The sequence below is a fragment of the Salvia hispanica genome, chromosome 4 (genome assembly GCF_029641045.1).
Source record: "Salvia hispanica isolate PSC_SH4W2 chromosome 4, Shi_PSC_v1, whole genome shotgun sequence".
Taxonomy (NCBI): domain Eukaryota; kingdom Viridiplantae; phylum Streptophyta; class Magnoliopsida; order Lamiales; family Lamiaceae; genus Salvia; species Salvia hispanica.
The window spans coordinates 21,215,540-21,232,829 of record NC_142695.1 but is presented as its reverse complement, the minus strand read 5'-3'; the positions used below and the strand labels follow the sequence as shown (position 1 = coordinate 21,232,829).

General features: G+C 35.2%; 3 protein-coding genes and 2 non-coding genes across 6 annotated transcripts; 3 read left to right on the top strand and 2 right to left on the bottom strand.

Annotated features, from left to right (window-relative positions):
- Positions 1 to 72, bottom strand: TRNAG-UCC (transfer RNA glycine (anticodon UCC)). Its single transcript has one exon. It is a non-coding gene; the product is annotated as a tRNA-Gly (tRNA).
- Positions 73 to 3,457: 3,385 nt separating this feature from the next.
- Positions 3,458 to 5,023, top strand: LOC125192097 (phenylacetaldehyde reductase-like). Of its 2 annotated transcripts, XM_048089552.2 has the most exons (6): positions 3,469 to 3,658; positions 3,750 to 3,919; positions 3,993 to 4,190; positions 4,261 to 4,426; positions 4,491 to 4,677; positions 4,742 to 5,023. In XM_048089552.2, the coding sequence occupies exons 1-6, from the start codon at positions 3,490 to 3,492 to the stop codon at positions 4,884 to 4,886; spliced, it is 1,035 nt and encodes a 344-aa protein (XP_047945509.2). In that variant the 5' UTR covers positions 3,469 to 3,489; the 3' UTR covers positions 4,887 to 5,023. The 2 variants fall into 2 exon arrangements, with proteins under 2 accessions (XP_088926274.1, XP_047945509.2); XM_089070148.1 differs by lacking the exon at positions 3,993 to 4,190 and having other exon boundaries at positions 3,458 to 3,658.
- A 1,867-nt stretch (positions 5,024 to 6,890) lies between these two features.
- TRNAG-UCC (transfer RNA glycine (anticodon UCC)) lies at positions 6,891 to 6,962 on the bottom strand. Its single transcript has one exon. It is a non-coding gene; the product is annotated as a tRNA-Gly (tRNA).
- A 1,540-nt stretch (positions 6,963 to 8,502) lies between these two features.
- Positions 8,503 to 9,989, top strand: LOC125192096 (phenylacetaldehyde reductase-like). Its single transcript, XM_048089549.2, has 5 exons — positions 8,503 to 8,700; positions 8,790 to 8,959; positions 9,036 to 9,233; positions 9,299 to 9,464; positions 9,559 to 9,989. Exons 1-5 carry the CDS (start codon positions 8,592 to 8,594, stop codon positions 9,882 to 9,884), a joined length of 969 nt encoding a protein of 322 aa, XP_047945506.2. The 5' UTR covers positions 8,503 to 8,591; the 3' UTR covers positions 9,885 to 9,989.
- Positions 9,990 to 14,323: 4,334 nt separating this feature from the next.
- Positions 14,324 to 16,072, top strand: LOC125192739 (phenylacetaldehyde reductase-like). The gene is made up of 6 exons (XM_048090370.2): positions 14,324 to 14,556; positions 14,693 to 14,862; positions 14,946 to 15,137; positions 15,282 to 15,444; positions 15,514 to 15,700; positions 15,863 to 16,072. Exons 1-6 carry the CDS (start codon positions 14,430 to 14,432, stop codon positions 15,993 to 15,995), a joined length of 972 nt encoding a protein of 323 aa, XP_047946327.2. The 5' UTR covers positions 14,324 to 14,429; the 3' UTR covers positions 15,996 to 16,072.
- The last annotated feature ends 1,218 nt before the right edge of the window (positions 16,073 to 17,290 follow it).

The window sequence follows — 17,290 nt, the reverse complement described above, 5'->3', positions numbered from 1 at the left end:
TGCGTTTGCCGGGAGTCGAACCCGGGTCTATTGCTTGGAAGGCAATTATCCTAACCGTTGGACTACAAACGCTTTGTGTTTGCTTAATTTGGTTTTGGATATTAATCATCATATCTGCATATTCATACATATATTCAAACAGTGTGGATGGTATGAAACATCAAAGCATTTGTAGTGCAATAGACCAGGGTTCGACTCCTAGCAAATGCATTTTCTTGTACTTTGGGTCAAAGTAAAGATGAAGAGAGCAACACTAAATTTTAGCATTGAATGTTATTTATGTGAGTGTTTTGTGAAGGGGAAGACCACTTCATTGGACCTTGAACAAACTATCACATTTAGTTTCCCTCTTTATAATACTTCTTTTCTAATAAAATAGTTTTTAATTAAATATTGCTTTCTAAGAAGAAAGATTGTGAGAATAAACGAATATATATGCGATAAAAGCGAATGTTTCTTGTTGGTTGGTATAGTTTGTTTAAGTCTTTGATATCTCTATCCACATTCGATTAGTTGGGGATATTAATGATGCTTCAGAAAATCAAACTCAGTATTTTAAATGCCATTAATTTATACTCACCTGGTCCATGCACATCGCTCCCTCCAGGATATGTTTTGATAAACTAGAAATAAAATATTTAATAGTAGTAAAGAAAATTTATTACTGTAATTGCCCGTGATTGAACTTCTAGAAGATTAATACACTAAGAGATTATTCGGTTTGCAAGATATATCTAAGTTTTGTGTCTCACATATGTGACATGTGATAGAATCCTAAATAAAATTGGATTTTGAATGTAATACATTAACTTGATATAAGACACATTTTTCCCTAATTAATTATTATGATTGGGACGTTTCTTAATCATGTGATGGTCAATTAACTAATCTATAGTCATTACCGATATGAGAATCATAATTTCTACATGTATTGTGATCTTTTAATTCATTCCCATTATAATTAAGGAAATGAATATATTATATAGATTTTGATTGGCAATTGACATTAATTATGTCGTTTGACTTATCAAAGAAGAGCTCTATATTTTGATCAAATATTGTAAGGAATAATGTTAGTGATTGACGCAAAACTTGAGGATCAAGTTTACGATAATCAATAAATTAGATGACTATTTTATGGAAAAGAAATGCTCATATTATTATATTAAATAGCCACTTTGATGGAAAGGGCTTTAGGGTTGTCCTCTCTCTGCCTATATATACAAGTGTGGTGATTCCATCAAAACACACACATTACAGAGAACACATAAACGTGGGAAAGAGAGATAAACAAATCCTTGGAGTTGGGAGTTGCGCCATACGCCGAAAGGAGTTCAAGGAAATCGTCTCCTCCTTCCTCAATCGCTTCCGCTATGGATCGCCAAGGTATATTTCGATCCTATTATGTTTATGGTTTTACGTGAAATACATGATGTTCGAAGATCTTGCTTTACTTATATTCAATTATGTCTTCTTGAATATATGATGATAAATTAATGTCCAACAATATCTCCATATTAAATATGTATTGTGTTTGGTTCATGAGATGTTTAAAGTGAAGGTGAAGAGAGCAACACAAAAAACTTTTAGCAGTGAGATGTTTTTGTGTGAGTGTCTTTTTTAGGGAAGACTACTTCTTTAGACATTGAACAAAATCACTTGCCATGGCGGGAGCACAGACCCACACCACCAACGGTGATCAAATTTAGTTTCTCTTCTTTATAATACTACTTTTTTCAATCTCAATAGTTTTTTTAAAAATTGAGTTCACTAACAAAAAGTATATGCTTTCCAATAAGAAAGAGTGTGAGAATAAACGAATACGCTCACTTCGTCCCACTTCAGATTTCCATATTTACTTTTTAATTTGTTCTAATTAAGATGTCAACTTTTTATATTTAGAAATAAATCTCTCTCATTGCTCCTCATTAAAATATTCAACTACATTTTTTCTCACTACTTACTCCTCCTAAAATCCCGTGTCACTCAAGAATATGGATATTTTGAGTGGGACGGAGGAAGTATATGATTAAGAGCATTCACAATAGGCGCTCGTTGGACCACCGAGCGGGACGGCGGTAGCAACGGCGTCTATTGCAAGCGCCGAGATGAAGGTCGTTGTTGAGCCGCGCTCAGTGGTCGCTCGGCGCCTATTGCGCGCGTGCGTGCGCCCAACGACCGTCGTCCGACTTCTATTTTTTATTCTTTTTTAAAATTTATTTATTATTTCGACTCCGTATATACTCATTTGCACTTCATTTTATTCACATCTCTCGTTCTACCGAGTACAAATTTTATTCCCACCTCTCATTCTCTCTAGATATATGAATCACGATAGCGATTCTCCCAACATCGGCGAATCACAATATTCCCCCGTGCGGAACGCAGTTCCCTAGCAACTAAGGGCTTCCTGAAGCGGATGAGTCTTGGTGTCTCCGGCACCTATAGCAGTAGCGGCGGCTCCATCGATCTCAGCAACGATGTCGATAAGCAGGGACGGAGACAGGAATTCAATTTAGCAGGGGCAAAAATAAATACATGAAAAAATTTTAAAAGTTTGAGGTGGGGCATTTATAAAGGAAATTACAAACTTTTAAAAATTCATTAACAAATTAGTGTAAACTAATTATATTGAGGTGGGGCAGTTGCCCCTTATTCCCTCTAAGTGGATCCACCCCTGTCGATAAGTTCCTCCCCCAGTTCCCTGGCGCGGGCGTCTGATGGGCTAGCAAACGATGATGCGGTCGTTGAGAGGGGCTTCCAGCGTGTCCGCGGAAATCCAATCGGGCACCGCCAATTCAGATATGTCCCAAAGCATCAAGATGCAAGTGTTGAAGCACTTGTTCGACACCGTCATGAGTTTGAGCGAGACAATGACCACAGAGTCAATAAAGAGGTATTTATCGTCGTTCAGACGATGAAGTGCAATATGGGGTTGCCAATGGACGACGATGCGGAGGGTGCTAGGGATGCTGCTAGGGATGATGGGGAGGACTCCGGCTAGTGACCCGGGCGGCATGTTGAAGTTTTTAGAAGGGTTTTTTTTTTTTTTTAAAGTTGTAGTGGAAGCTATTTTTTAAAATTATTCTTCCTTTTTTTATCCAATTAATTTCATAAATTATTTAAATATTTAATAAATACCAACAATTAAAATGAATTAAATAGAAGGGCTGTTGTGAGAGGCTTTTCGAGAGCTGTGATGACGTGGTAGGAGGTATTTTTCTGAGAGCTGTAACTATTGTAAATACTCTAAAGTGAATAGGAGTATATATTATTGGTTGGTATACTTTATTTTAAGTCTTTGATATCTCTGTTAACGTTAGGTTAGCTGGGGATACTAATGGATATAATTAGGATTCAGAAAATGAAACTGCATTTTAAGTATATCGTCCGATAAACCATTGATAATAATTATGTGGATCTGAATCCATATAGAGTACCGAGTACAACAATGTGTATGTAAACGACGAATTGTGTAAAACGTGGCATATGAAATTTATTCTGCAAAGAGGTTGTCCATCCATTTTAAGAGGGAGAGGGAGAGCAGAAATGGAAAAGGTAGTGTGTGTAACAGGAGCATCCGGTTACATAGCATCCTGGTTGGTCAAGCTTCTCCTCCAGCGTGGCTACACTGTTAGGGCCACCGTCAGGAACCCCCGTCAGTCCTCTTCTCTCTCTCTCTCTCTCTCTCAATTTATCTTATCTTCTCACAATTCTCCATAATTGCATTTGAATTGTTGAAAATGCAGGTGATTCGAGCAAGGTTGCGCATCTAAAATCACTCGAAGGAGCTAATGAGAGATTGCATTTTTATGAAGCTGACTTACTCGAAGAAGGTTCGTTCGATTCTGTAGTTGATGGCTGCCAAACAGTGTTCCACACTGCATCACCCGTTGCCCTTTCCGTTTCCGATCCACAGGTTCTCATTCCTAATTCGCCTCATCCTCTCTCATAATTGGTGTCATTCTCTTCCCCTTCCCCTGCATCTCCAGACAGAGCTCATTGATCCTGCGCTCAACGGCACCGTCAATGTCCTCAATTCCTGCATTAAAGCATCAACCATCAAAAGAGTAGTCATCACTTCTTCGATTACATCTGTTATGGTCAATTATGATTCTCTAAACCTAGGAGAGGATGTTATTATAGACGAGACGTGGTTTTCAGATCCAATCTTCTGCCGCGAGAGGAATGTATGTTATATGCAGTACTTAATATATTTAGCATTTACGAAATAGATCAATGACAGAAATAATCATGCAGGATTGGTATTCTCTGTCTAAAACTCTAGCAGAGACAGCTGCATGGAAAATGGCGCGAGAGAATGGGCTCGATTTGGTTACGTTACACCCAGGCTTAACCATTGGCCCTCCGCTGCAGCCGTCTCTCAACTTGAGTTGTTATGCTCTTCTCATTCTCATCAAAGAAGGTATTCCGAATTCGTCTCTTGTTAGTTACTAAAATCAGTGCTCACATTATGTAATTATGTGAAGGAAAAAAGTTGATGCCTAATGTTGTGTACCGATATGTGGATGTTCGAGATGTTGCTCTTGCACATATTGCAGCAATGGTGAATCCATCTGCAAACGGCAGATACTGCCTGGTTGGGAGGGTGGCTTATTGGTTTGAAACACTTGACATTTTGAAACCCAATTTCCCTACTCTCAACCTCCCCACAATGTAAGCATTTTTACTACTCACTATATTGCATATGAAGGAGATTATGATCGAGTAATAATTGCAGAGCACCGGAGGATCGGCCGACCAAGCTGCTTTACCAAATATCTAGAGAGAGAGCTGAAAGTTTGGGCATAAGTTTTAGGCCTCTTGAGGACACTCTCAAGGACTCTGTTGAATGCTTCCGGGACAGAAATTTGATTACCTTGTGAAGCAAATAAGGCCATGTTTGGATGTGTTCTTCGTTTTGATTTCATTGCTAAATTTGTCTAGTGTTTTTTTTTTCAAGTGGTCCAAGTTATTTATTAGTGCTACTACTTAAATAACAAGAGTGGCTGTCAGTTAGACTTCTTTGATGGCATGTTTGTCTTTGAATGATTTTATTGCTCGTCTTCACTCCTCAGTTTTATATGTCGAATTAATATTATCTGTTTACAATATCGAAATTAGCTTTGATCTTAAGCTTTGGAAATTAACATTTAATTAAATTAAATAGCATTATTGGATGAGATGAATAGTTAACAGGACTTAATGGTTTAGGGTGGAGATAGTGAAGCTTATGGAGGAGATGTGCGAGAGAGAGGCGGAGATCTTGAGCGGGGAGTCGCTGTGGTCATTTCGAGGGAGAGAGTGAGGCAGATTATGTTTGAAATAGTGTAGCCTTTACAAAAGAACCAAAAATTAGAAGGTAAATAAAACAAAAGAAATACAATAAAAGAACAAGATGCAAACTATAGTTTTCTTCAAGTCGAGTCGAGGTATCCCTCTCTCCGCAAGACGAGATACGCCCCGGCTAGTGCTCACGGATTGGCGCAACATCCCCAAAGATGAAACGACTTTCCTCCTACCGAGTTGAAGCCATTGGCAGATCTAAGATTTTTAATTTGGGAATGCCAATAGAGTAAATAGTTAGTACATAAAAGTAAAAAAAAAATTGCTAAAAATAATGCACATTGAAATATTGTTTAATTTTAGATTAATTAATAAAAAATCACATAATTATTTATTATTCTACGAATCCTCGTTTCTTCAAAGTGAGTGACTACATTGGTCACCAGAAACTTAAAAATATATTTTGAAATCAAAACAAATTGTCAAAGATCAAACTATTTATTCATTCCTTTTAATTTATTTGTGCATATTAATCATAACAAAACAAAATTATATGAATTCTAAGTGTCCGACCAAAATTATAATGACTGTAAAACTTAATAACACAGAAAATAATATAAACTATTACTAGAATAGAAAATATACTCATGTGTTACTATCTAAAAATAAATTGGGGTATACAATTTAACGACTATAACATAGAATTCAAAAAAAAAAGTGCGATAGGAGATATTAATCAAATGTTGTATCATATTCATAATTGGACAATAAAACTAAAATGAGGCGGCATATATCATTACCACATCACTATTTCCTAGGCGGCATAATTTAGGTTTCAGTCAGATACGAGATTACTTTATAAATTTTAATTGGAGATAATAGTATTAAAATTATCATTAATAATAATATAGGTATAATAATAGCATTAAAAGAAAAAAAAATGGGGGTACCACCGTCCCCCCTAGTTCTACATTCCGTCCGCCAGTGGTTGAAGCACCTCAAATTCGTAGGCTCCGGCGAACTTGAATTGGAGGCGAGAACCGAGCTATGCAATGCTCCTAAGATGCGAACTAGAATGCTTGAGAGATTAGAGAGAAGAGACTCCACCTATTTATAAGAGGTCTTGGCATAAAGGCACCTCATAAACATTTTGGAGGCCAAGAGACTTGAAAAATGAAAAGCTTAAAGCTTTCCAAATTTCCTCACGTTTTTCTTACGGATTAATACTGCTGCGTTGGCCAAGCCAAGAAGATGTACTCAGTAGCTAAAATAAGGAATTACATTTAATGTACTACATATTTCAGAAAGTTTTGGTTTGAAAAGGTATAGCCAGCGTTGGGTTGGGGTAGAGACGTAGAGTTGTTTAATTAATCTTTTTCCCTCCTTTTCCCATTTGAATAAGTTTGAAAAAAAAAACAGGAAAATAGGAAAAAATTTGAATAAGTTTGGAAAAAAAAAAAACTGGAAAATAGGAAACTCTAATTAATCTTTTTCCCTCCTTTTCCCATTTGAATAAGTTTGAAAAAAAAAAACAGGAAAATAGGAAAAAATTTGAATAAGTTTGGAAAAAAAAAAACTGGAAAATAGGAAAAAAAAAAAGGGAATGCGTTTGCCGGGAGTCGAACCCGGGTCTATTGCTTGGAAGGCAATTATCCTAACCGTTGGACTACAAACGCTTGGTGTTAATGGTTTAATTGTTATCAACTTTGTAAAGCATTGCAAGCCAATCCAAATGTGAATGATGCTCCCTCCCTCCCACACTAGGAGTCCTGGATTGAATAAGTTAGTGGAATATGAGTCTCACTTATAAGGGGTAATCAAATGCTAACTAATTCCCAATCCAGAACCCAGAACTTCAACATTATGTTGGAAATTTCTCAACATATAGATATAACTTTATCAACATAACATGTAAATTTAAATCTCAACACAAAGATATAATTTTATCAACACAAATCTATTGAGAAAGTTTTGTCTTTGTGTTGATAATTTTAATACATAATATTGAGATAGTTCTGGTTTCTGGATTAGAAGGTTGGTTTTATTTTAATGCGACCTCTCACTTATATATATTAGTTTTATAATAAAATATGAGTGGTAATAAATTGATGGAATATGAGATCTATTTTCCATTTATAATAAAAATAAAACTTTTACTATTGAATGGATGGAAATGACAAAATGGACTCTTATTATGGGAGGACGGAGGGAGCATTGAACAACAAAGCGTTTGTAGACCAATAGTTAGGATAATTGCCTTCCAAGCTATAGACTCGGGTTAAACTCTACGTTTATGGTGTGTGTGTTTTGTGGAAGGGAAGACCACTTCTTTGGACCTTGAACAAATTAGTCAGAGCCAGAGCCAGACCCACACCACACCAACGATTTATTTTTTTTCCCGATCGCAAATAGTCTTTCTTATTTATATATTCCTGTCACCAATCTCAAATTAGATTTTGTAAATTGACCTCATTTACAGAGAGAATATTACTCTCGTCTCATAGTAGATGTCACACTTTCCTTTTTAGTTTGTCCTATAAAAGATATCACATTTCTTTATTTGTAAAGTTTCCTCTTACATCAATTATAAAATTATATTTTCTCTCATCATTTAATACACAAAATAATATCTCCTAAAATCTCGTGTCATCTCTAAGTGTGCCATCCTTTAGAACGGAAGGAGTATTTTTAAATATGACTTTAGTTATAAAGAGGATATTGTTTTCGAAGATAAAAGATTGCGAGAATAAATGAATAATAGTAGTACGATAATATAGTTTCTTTTCCAATGCCCAATACTAGTTTTTTTAAAAAAAATTCAACTTCACATTGCTTTTCAAGAATAAAGATAGTAATAATAAAAGAAAAATAGTATATGAGTTAAAAAGTGAATGTATCATGTCGTTGGACGGTATAATTTGTTTCTGTCAGCAATAGATTATGTTGGGATATTAATGAGATTTAGAAAATGAATCTAGTGTGGTGGAACATTTTTAAGTGTATTGTCTTGGAGTCAAGACGTCAATGAACAAGAAATATAATATTTGATAGCAAAGATTATTTGTTATAGTACACCAAACATAATAAATTAATGAAAATTGTCCCGTATAAAATATAAGCGGACGGCAATCCAAATAGAGTTATACTACTAGTGACGCATTAAATAGACGAATCATGAGAAACGTGGTTGCATATGATAGATATTCCGCTATTGGAAGAAGACAAAGAGGCCGCCCATTTCTGCCCTCTATTTGAGCTTCATTTCACCAGAGAGAGAGAGAGAGAGGGGGGGAGAGAAATCAGAAATGGAAAAGGTAGTGTGTGTTACAGGAGCATCCGGCTACATAGCGTCCTGGTTGATTAAGCTTCTCCTCCAACGTGGCTACACTGTTAAGGCCACCGTCAGGAACCTCCGTCAGTCCTTTTATCTCTCAATTTATGTTATCTTCTCATAATTCTTCATAATAGCATATGAATTGTGTTGTAATCAATAAAAATTGCAGGTGAGTCAAGCAAGGTTGGGCATCTAACAGCACTCGAAGGAGCTAATGAGAGATTGCATTTATACGAAGCCGACTTACTCAAGGAAGGATCATTTGATTCTGCAGTTGATGCCTGCCAAACAGTCTTTCACACTGCATCACCCGTTGCCCTTTCCGTTTCCGATCCACAGGTTCTCATCCCTAATTCGCCTCAATTTCTTTCATAATTGGCGTAATTAGGTCTCTTCCCCTGCATCTCATCTCCAGACAGAGCTCATTGATCCTGCGCTCAAGGGCACCGTCAATGTGCTCAATTCCTGCATTAAATCATCAACCATCAAAAGAGTTGTAATCACATCTTCGATTGCATCCGTTATGTTCAACTGCGATTCCCTAAACCTAGGAGAGGATGTTATAGTAGACGAGACGTGGTTTTCGGATCCAATCTTCTGCCGGGAGAAGAAGGTATTGTTTATTATATTTAGCAGTTAGGAAATCAATCGATGACGAAATTAAAATGAATCCTGCAGGAATGGTATGCTCTGTCTAAAACTCTAGCCGAGACAGCGACGTGGAAAATGGCGCGGGAGAATGGGCTCGACTTAGTTACATTACACCCAGGCTTCACCATTGGCCCTCCCCTGCAGCCATCTCTCAACTTGAGCTGTGTTGGTCTTCTCAATCTCATCAAAGAAGGTATTCCAATTTCCAAATTCATTTCATGTAATGTAACTAGCTAGCTCTTCTACTCTATATATGTGTGTAACATTATATAATTATATATGTTTAGGAAAACAGTTGCTGCCTAATGGTGTGTACCGGTATGTTGATGTTCGGGACGTTGCTCTTGCACATATTATAGCAATGGAGAATCCTTCTGCGAACGGCAGATACTGCCTGGTCGGGAGGGTGGCTTATTCGTTTGAAGCATTCGACATTTTGAAACTCATTTTCCCTTCTCTCAACCTCCCAACAACGGAGAATCGGCCGACTAAGCTCCCATACCAAGTATCTAGAAAGAGAGCTGAAAGTTTGGGCATCAGTTTTAGGCCTCTTGAGGAGAGTCTCAAGGACTCTGTTGAATGCTTCCGTGACAGAAATTTGATTACCTTGTGAAGTTGTAGTAATTAATTCTTGTTGTTTCAGATGTAATTAGGCCATGTTCTTCATCTTAATTTCCAAGTGGTCCAAATCAATATATATAGAGAGAGTTGTTTATCATTGAAGCACAAGAGCGGCTGACAGTTAGACTTCTTCATTGCACGTTCGTCTTCAGATAGATTTAGATTATTAGACAGATTTGTGTCGGATTCCAACTGGAAATGGACCAAGTTCCAAGCTTAGGTTGGATTCAAGGCACATTGGTTTGGAGTAATGTTTGGCTTAAATCTGACCTGACCCGATTGACAACCCTACATGTTACAAAGTATGAGAAATCGCATAAAGCTACAAAATACTATCTCCGTCCCCCAAAATTTGCTACACTTTGACCCAACACGGGTTTTAAGAAATGTAATGGAAAGTGAGTTGAAAAAGTTGGTGGGATGTGGGTCCTACTTTTAAAGTATTAGTTTTATAATAAAATGTGAGTAGGAATGAGTTAGTGGAATATGAGGTCCACTACCAAAATAGTAAAAGTGAAGTGTATCAAATTTTCAGGGACGGACCGAAATGGTAAACTGTATCAAATTTTCAGGGACAGACGTAGTAGTACTACTACAAAATTTACAAAATTTAAAAAGGACTTGCATAATGAAAATTCCCAATATCTCATCGCCACTGTGAAATAAATAATGGTTACAATGGAGATGAAAGTTGAACTACTACATCAGCTTTGACGTTGACATAATGTTGAGGATGAGAGAGATGAGAGATAACAGACATAACTAAGTTTAACTTGAATAAAGAACATTACGTGTCTCAAATTTATCACTCCATATGTTATGAAAATAAAGTTGATAAGCATTTATTATTCTCCCTTTCCTATTAATTTTTTTTTTCAACCAATAAATATTTCATTTCTCCATATGTGATGAGAATAAAGTTGATAAGCATTTTATTATTCTCCCTTTCTTATTAGATGTTTATTTTTTTTATTGTCCACCAATAAATATTTGATAAGCATTTATTATTCTCCCTTTCCTATTAATTTTTTTTTTCAACCAATAAATATTTCATTTCTCCATATGTGATGAGAATAAAGTTGATAAGCATTTTATTATTCTCCCTTTCTTATTAGATGTTTATTTTTTTTATTGTCCACCAATAAATATTTCATTTCAATTGAACAAGTGAACTAACCCTATTTGTTAGCAATTGAAACTAAAATATAGTAGTACAAATATAACTATCCCATGTCGGTGTTCACATAGCATATAAGGCTCATAGACCTCTCCTCCTATCATCAATTAGTTTTAGGATGGAATCCATGAATTTCTATCACTATTATTCCATTAACTCTGTCCACTCATACTTTATTAAAAACCGGACTACAAATTTTTTTTACTATTTTCTTTTACAAAGTTAAATACTACTCCCTCCGTCTTTGAAAAGTATAACCATTTCCTTTTTAGTTTGTCTCTGAAAAGTATGAACTTTCTAATTTTAGAAACTATTTTCTCTCTAATGAGGTGAGACCAATTATCACTAACAATATTTTAAAAACTTTTTCTTTCTTTCTCTCTCTCTCTTACTTTTTCAATTATGCATTAAAACTTGTGTCGAACCAAATGTTCATACTCTTTGGAGATGAAGAGAGTAATTCTTTAAAACTCTAGCGGTAAAAGTGGGATATGACAAATGGAGGGAGAGTAGTTTTAAGCACTGGCGGATCCGGTGGGGGGGCAGGAGGGGGCGACCACCCCTTCCCTGCCGTCCGGGGAGCCTAAATATCCCTTATAATCGAGCCGGAAATAGCAAAAATCGCCCCCTCCATGCATAGAAAGATATGAGTTTTCAATGAATGTTTTATTATAGCTAGTAGCCTAGTGGTTGTGATGTTGAACTTTTAAGCAAGAGGTCCATAGATCAATCCTCAATAACCATATTTTATTCTTTTAAACTTTTTTCCTTTATTTTATGAATTCACATGACTTCTTATTACCAAATTAAACCATTGAAATACTTTATGAATCTATATTTTTATTAGTTTACGCATATTGTTTTGTTATACTATTAATTTTTTAGTTAGATATTTTAAAAAAAAATATTTGATACTACTACATTTTACTACTCCTTTCGTCTGGCATTAGGAGTCCCGGTTGAGTTGGGTGCGGATTTTAAAAAATGTTTGAGTGTGTAATAATTGGAGAGTGTGATAATGGAATATGAGACCCATTTGCATTATTATTTGCTTTATTCTTTCGATATGTTTTTACTTGTGTTTTTTAGTATTTATTTTATAATATTTTTATTTCACTTTTTATGGAAATGTCTTTTTAACCGGAACTCCTAATGTCGGACGGATGAAAATGGTCAACCGGGACTCCTAATGCCGGACGGAGGGTACTTATTTTATGTACTAAATTTTATTGAATCTTGTCTTGTTACTTGTATATCAAAATAAACAATTGAAATATTTATGGAGCTTAAATATTTGCTATTTAATGTAGTAATATTTTTTTATTTTTAATTAATATATTATTTAATTTTATTGTTAAAAATTATACTTAACTTTTTTAATATTTAATTTCGCGCCTTTCATATTTGGGTTCTGGATCCGCCCCTGATTTTAAGTATCTATAAATGTTAGCGGATCCACCCTGCTTGGAGTGCCACCGGAAAGTTCCTTTCTTCGACCTCCGATCCTACGGTGTTCGTGTCTCCGCCCCCACCTCATGCAGTGTGAGATGAGACCGAGCAGAGAGAGAAAGGAATTGTGGCAGGACGAAGTCCGGACTGGCGGCGGCGGCATCATAGCAGAGGCGGATGAAGAAATGCACAGAAAAGACTTTCAATTTTTATTTTTTTTCTGAAGAGAGAGAAAAGGAAATGGGTTTCACGATGTGGGTGAGGAGAGAGAGTTGTCATTATTGTTTTTTCTTCCCAATATTTATATAGGGACCTAGAATTAAGATGCACCCATAATTTAATTTTAAAAGATTACTACATTCAATGGGAAAATGACCTTTGAATTTTTTTTTCGTTATAGTCCATCAAACGTATATTCTCATCTAATAATTTCAATCAATGTAACATATGTGTTTTTTTATATCACTAAATAAACTTATCTAACCCAAGGGGTGTGGTCGAGTGGCATGGGACTCGTCTATCCTTAACCAAATGGTTAGAGGATCGATCTCTGTCTTTGGGTATGGAGCAACTTTAAATCCTTGGACCAGCTGTCCACCCATTGAGGTGCCTACAAATCAGCGCAGAAAATAGTCACTGGGCCCGCCGATAGATACCCTTGGTAATTAACAAAAAAAAGAAAAAACTTATCTAAATAATACATATAGTGCTTATGTAAAGTAAATATTTCTTAATTCTTTCTAACTTCAGTTTTGTAATTTAATATTTCAACCTTATTATTCATATTCAAATTATTTTTATTTTTAAAAAATTTGAAATGTTACAAAAAAAAAAAAAATTCTCATATCATCCCATCATAAGCTACTCGTATTCTTTTTTTACGTCACAACTAAGGTAAGTCACTTTTTCTTTGGTAAAATATATACCAACATAATTATTCTTTTACGTAGTACTACTATCTCTTTGCTTCGGTGTTTTATTTCATCTTCTATTTATTTTACTCTTCACTTAATTCTCTAAACATCATTTTCTTAAATTCTGTAGGCAAAAGGTGCGACGAAGGTAGCATGTTGGTTCGAGAATATCCATACTCGTAAGAATTATTATTAAAATATATTTTCTTAAAAATAATTAATATAATTAAAATATTTATAATGTGGTTCGATCCCACGATATTTAATTTCTAGATCCACTATAGTAGTTTGAATCATAACCACTAACCTCTCTCAACCTGCCGGTCACATAATCAGGGACCACGCCAAAGTTCGTATAGTCCTTTTATATATTTTGTGGTCCCGCGCCTGCTTAGTTAAATTTAACTGTGTCATCTAATTTGTATTAAACGGTAAACATTTTTGTTTAGAAAAAATTCTGAACTTTAAAATATTACTACTACTCCCTCCGTCCCGGCTAAAATGACACATTCCTTAGCCGGCACGGGATTTTAAGAGTTGTTGGTTAAAGCGTTTAATTGAAGAGAGAAAATGTGGGTATAAGTATTAAAATAGAGAGAGAAAGAAAGATGAATGTTTTAATAGGTGTGAGATAAAGTGGTTGAGTGTATTAATTGGAGATAAAAAGTTTCCAAAAAAGGAAATGTGTCATCTTAATTGGGACAAACTAAAAAAGAAAACGTGTCATCTTAAGCGGGACGGAGGGAATACTACTACTGCTTACTATTTTGTGATATATTAACGTGCACGTCATTATGTTAATCATTATTTGGGTAGAAGACGGATAAAAAGATCCAATACGTCTCTACTCAATGAAAGCATATTGGCAACAGAAAACATCGCAAAAACCAAATATGTCAAAACAATACAAACGTGGCAGAAATATCAATAACGTTTGGAATAATTTGTGTTGATAAATTCACGACAAATTAACAGCAGAGAGAGAGAGAGAGAGAGGATGAGCAGAGGTGGAGTTGAAGAAGAAGTGGTGTGTGTGACAGGAGCATCTGGATATGTTGCATCATGGATAGTGAAACTACTGCTCCACCGAGGTTACACTGTTAAAGCCACTGTTCGCGACCTCAGTCAGTTCTCTCTCTCTCTTAGTGATTAAATGAATTTAAATTTAAAGACTGCTCGGCTCGAAACCTTTGGCCTCATGACCAAAAGAAAAAGTGTGTCATTGGAAAATAAGAAAAGAATTTTTATTTTGTTGGATAGGTGATCCGAGGAGAACTGAGCATCTGAAGGCCCTGGAAGGAGCCAAGGAGAGGTTAGAGTTATTGGAAGCCGATTTAGTCGAGGAAGGATCATTTGATTCTGTAATTGATGGATGCGTCGGCGTCTTTCATACTGCATCTCCTGTTATTGTTGCCACTTCAAACCCACAGGTTAATCAAATCGCACTTATCATTGTTTGGTAATTACTCAAATTCAAACTGGATTGACATGATCATGTCCTGGGTGATTATAGGCTGACCTATTTGATCCGGCGGTGAATGGAACTCTGAATGTGTTGAAATCATGTCGCCGAGCAAAATCTGTTAGACGGGTTGTGTTGACATCCTCTACCGGAGCAGTCGTCTACAACGGAAAACCTATTGGCCCCGGTGTTGTTGTTGATGAAACCTGGCATTCCGATCCCTCTTTCTGCCACGAAAATAAGGTTTCATTTCTGGATGTGGATCCCCTGCTATGCTCAAAGCCACAGCAGAGTGTGTTGTTCCATACATCACAATATATAATTATATAGAACTGCACAATGACTTTATCGACCTAGTTAATCATACATGATTTATTGAAAATATAGGTATGGTATTGTCTTTCAAAGACATTGGCAGAGCAAGCCGCATGGAAATTTGCACGAGAAAATGACATCGATTTGGTAGTAATGAATCCTGGGATTGTGTTTGGCCCTCTTCTTCAGCCAACTCTCAATCTCACTTCTCAATTTGTTATGGACGTTATTAAAGGTACATAATCTTCTTGTGTGGGAAATCAATCAGATTTATAGTTCAACAATGTGATTGGATTTGGAGCAGGAAAGCCTGGATTTCCTTTGTATCAATGCGTGGATGTTAGAGATGTGGCTTATGCACATGTTATGGGTTTTGAGAAATCTTCAGCTAGTGGGAGGTATCTTCTTGTTGCGGAATCACTGACTCGCATTCAGCTCGGACACCTCTTGCATAAACTTTATCCTTCCATCATGGATGCTCCGATAATTAGGTCATTTCTTTTTAACCGCCTCACGGCGTCTTTCTTGTTGATTATTTATAATCTTGTTTTCATAACTAAGGTTGGATACCAATGTTACAAATTGCATGAATTATAAATTTCATGTTTTTTATGCAAAGATTAGAAAGTTGTGTCGTGAAATGGAAAATGTAGGGTGGATGATAATCCGATTGGTGAGGTATCAAGGAAGAAAGCAGAAAGTCTGGGAGTGAGTTTCATGGCTGCAGAGGTGAGCCTCAAGGATACTGTTGAAAGCTTCAAGGAGAAGAACTTCCTCAAATTCTGATGTAAATTAATATTACTACTTTGTTTGCCCATTCTTGGATGATTTTATTTCATCACTCAAAAATTTCGTTGTTTCAACATTATAATGTGTATCAATTCATTCTGTGGAATGCATGTCATTACCTCAATTAAGAACAAAAGAATATTACAATTGATGAGTAAATATTTCAAGAGTGATTTGCAAATGCTTTTGCATGATACAAAAACTTGTGTTAGGATTTCTTATGGTGATCTTAACTTATACTTATGATCCTAAAATACTACTAATAAATATGGGCTTTTGGATTCTATTAATTTGAGAGCCATGCAATTCATATGTAGTTCGGGTTTGATTTAGTTCAATTATTCGTACATAATATTTGGGATTTATTTAGTTCGATTCTTGGTACTACCTATATTATGCTCACCGCATTATAGAAGCGAAATATAAGTATGCTATTAGTCTTCTAAATTTACAAATGAAAAAAATAATGAACCTTGATTTTATAGCAAATTCCTACCATTTGGGATTATTGCCAAATAAATAAGTTAAGGTGTGTTTGTACACACTAGTGCACCATTTCATAATAGATCATATAGTATTTATATACAAAGTCACCAAGTGAGTAATACGATCTCTAGTATACGTAGTACTACTATTTTGTCTCGAGCTACTTGCTTTGTATATTTAATTCCATGCGGTCTCAAATTGCTTATGATATTTATGTTTTTGATAAAAATTTCATCCCTTGTTCTATTTAATTCTACTCAATCACTAAACATCATTTTTTTAATTTAATGTTCAAAATAAATCGGGATAATTACACCTTACATACAAAATGTTTCATCAATGTTTCAATTGAGTACATAATATTTTAAGTTAACAAATATTATACAAAAAGTTTTAGTGTTTCAAATTTGTACATTCCGTCTAAAAATCACTAACATCGTTACTTTTTTATTTTATTTTTCATCCTTTCGACTCTAAAATTAGCAATAAATATTAGCTGAAAGTAAAATGTGAATTCATTGCTTGATAAAATGCCTATATGACAATGCATAAGGTATTATTTAGAGAAATAATATTATATTTTTTAGGACATAATTTTAGAGAAAAATAAGAGAAAATAATAATGGTAGTAATTTTAGATGAAATGTACTAATTCATAACATTAATCAAACTTTTTATATGATATTTATTAACTTAAAATATTTTGTACTCAATTGAAATATTAGTGAAACATTATATATGTACATTGTAATTATCCCAAATAAATCCCTTAAATTGGCGACTTGTGGGATCAATTAATAAAAGAG

Bases quoted from the DNA above. Each gene is read 5' to 3' on its own strand.
- LOC125192097 (XM_048089552.2), top strand. From the start codon at position 3,490: ATGAAATTTATTCTGCAAAGAGGTTGTCCATCCATTTTAAGAGGGAGA. The intron at 3,659-3,749 runs GTCAGTCCTCTT...TTGAAAATGCAG, and splicing joins GGCCACCGTCAGGAACCCCC to GTGATTCGAGCAAGGTTGCG. The intron at 4,427-4,490 runs GTATTCCGAATT...AATTATGTGAAG, and splicing joins TCTCATTCTCATCAAAGAAG to GAAAAAAGTTGATGCCTAAT.
- LOC125192096 (XM_048089549.2), top strand. From the start codon at position 8,592: ATGGAAAAGGTAGTGTGTGTTACAGGAGCATCCGGCTACATAGCGTCC. The intron at 8,701-8,789 runs GTCAGTCCTTTT...TAAAAATTGCAG, and splicing joins GGCCACCGTCAGGAACCTCC to GTGAGTCAAGCAAGGTTGGG. The intron at 9,465-9,558 runs GTATTCCAATTT...ATATATGTTTAG, and splicing joins TCTCAATCTCATCAAAGAAG to GAAAACAGTTGCTGCCTAAT.
- LOC125192739 (XM_048090370.2), top strand. From the start codon at position 14,430: ATGAGCAGAGGTGGAGTTGAAGAAGAAGTGGTGTGTGTGACAGGAGCA. The intron at 14,863-14,945 runs GTTAATCAAATC...GGGTGATTATAG, and splicing joins TTGCCACTTCAAACCCACAG to GCTGACCTATTTGATCCGGC. The intron at 15,445-15,513 runs GTACATAATCTT...GATTTGGAGCAG, and splicing joins TGTTATGGACGTTATTAAAG to GAAAGCCTGGATTTCCTTTG.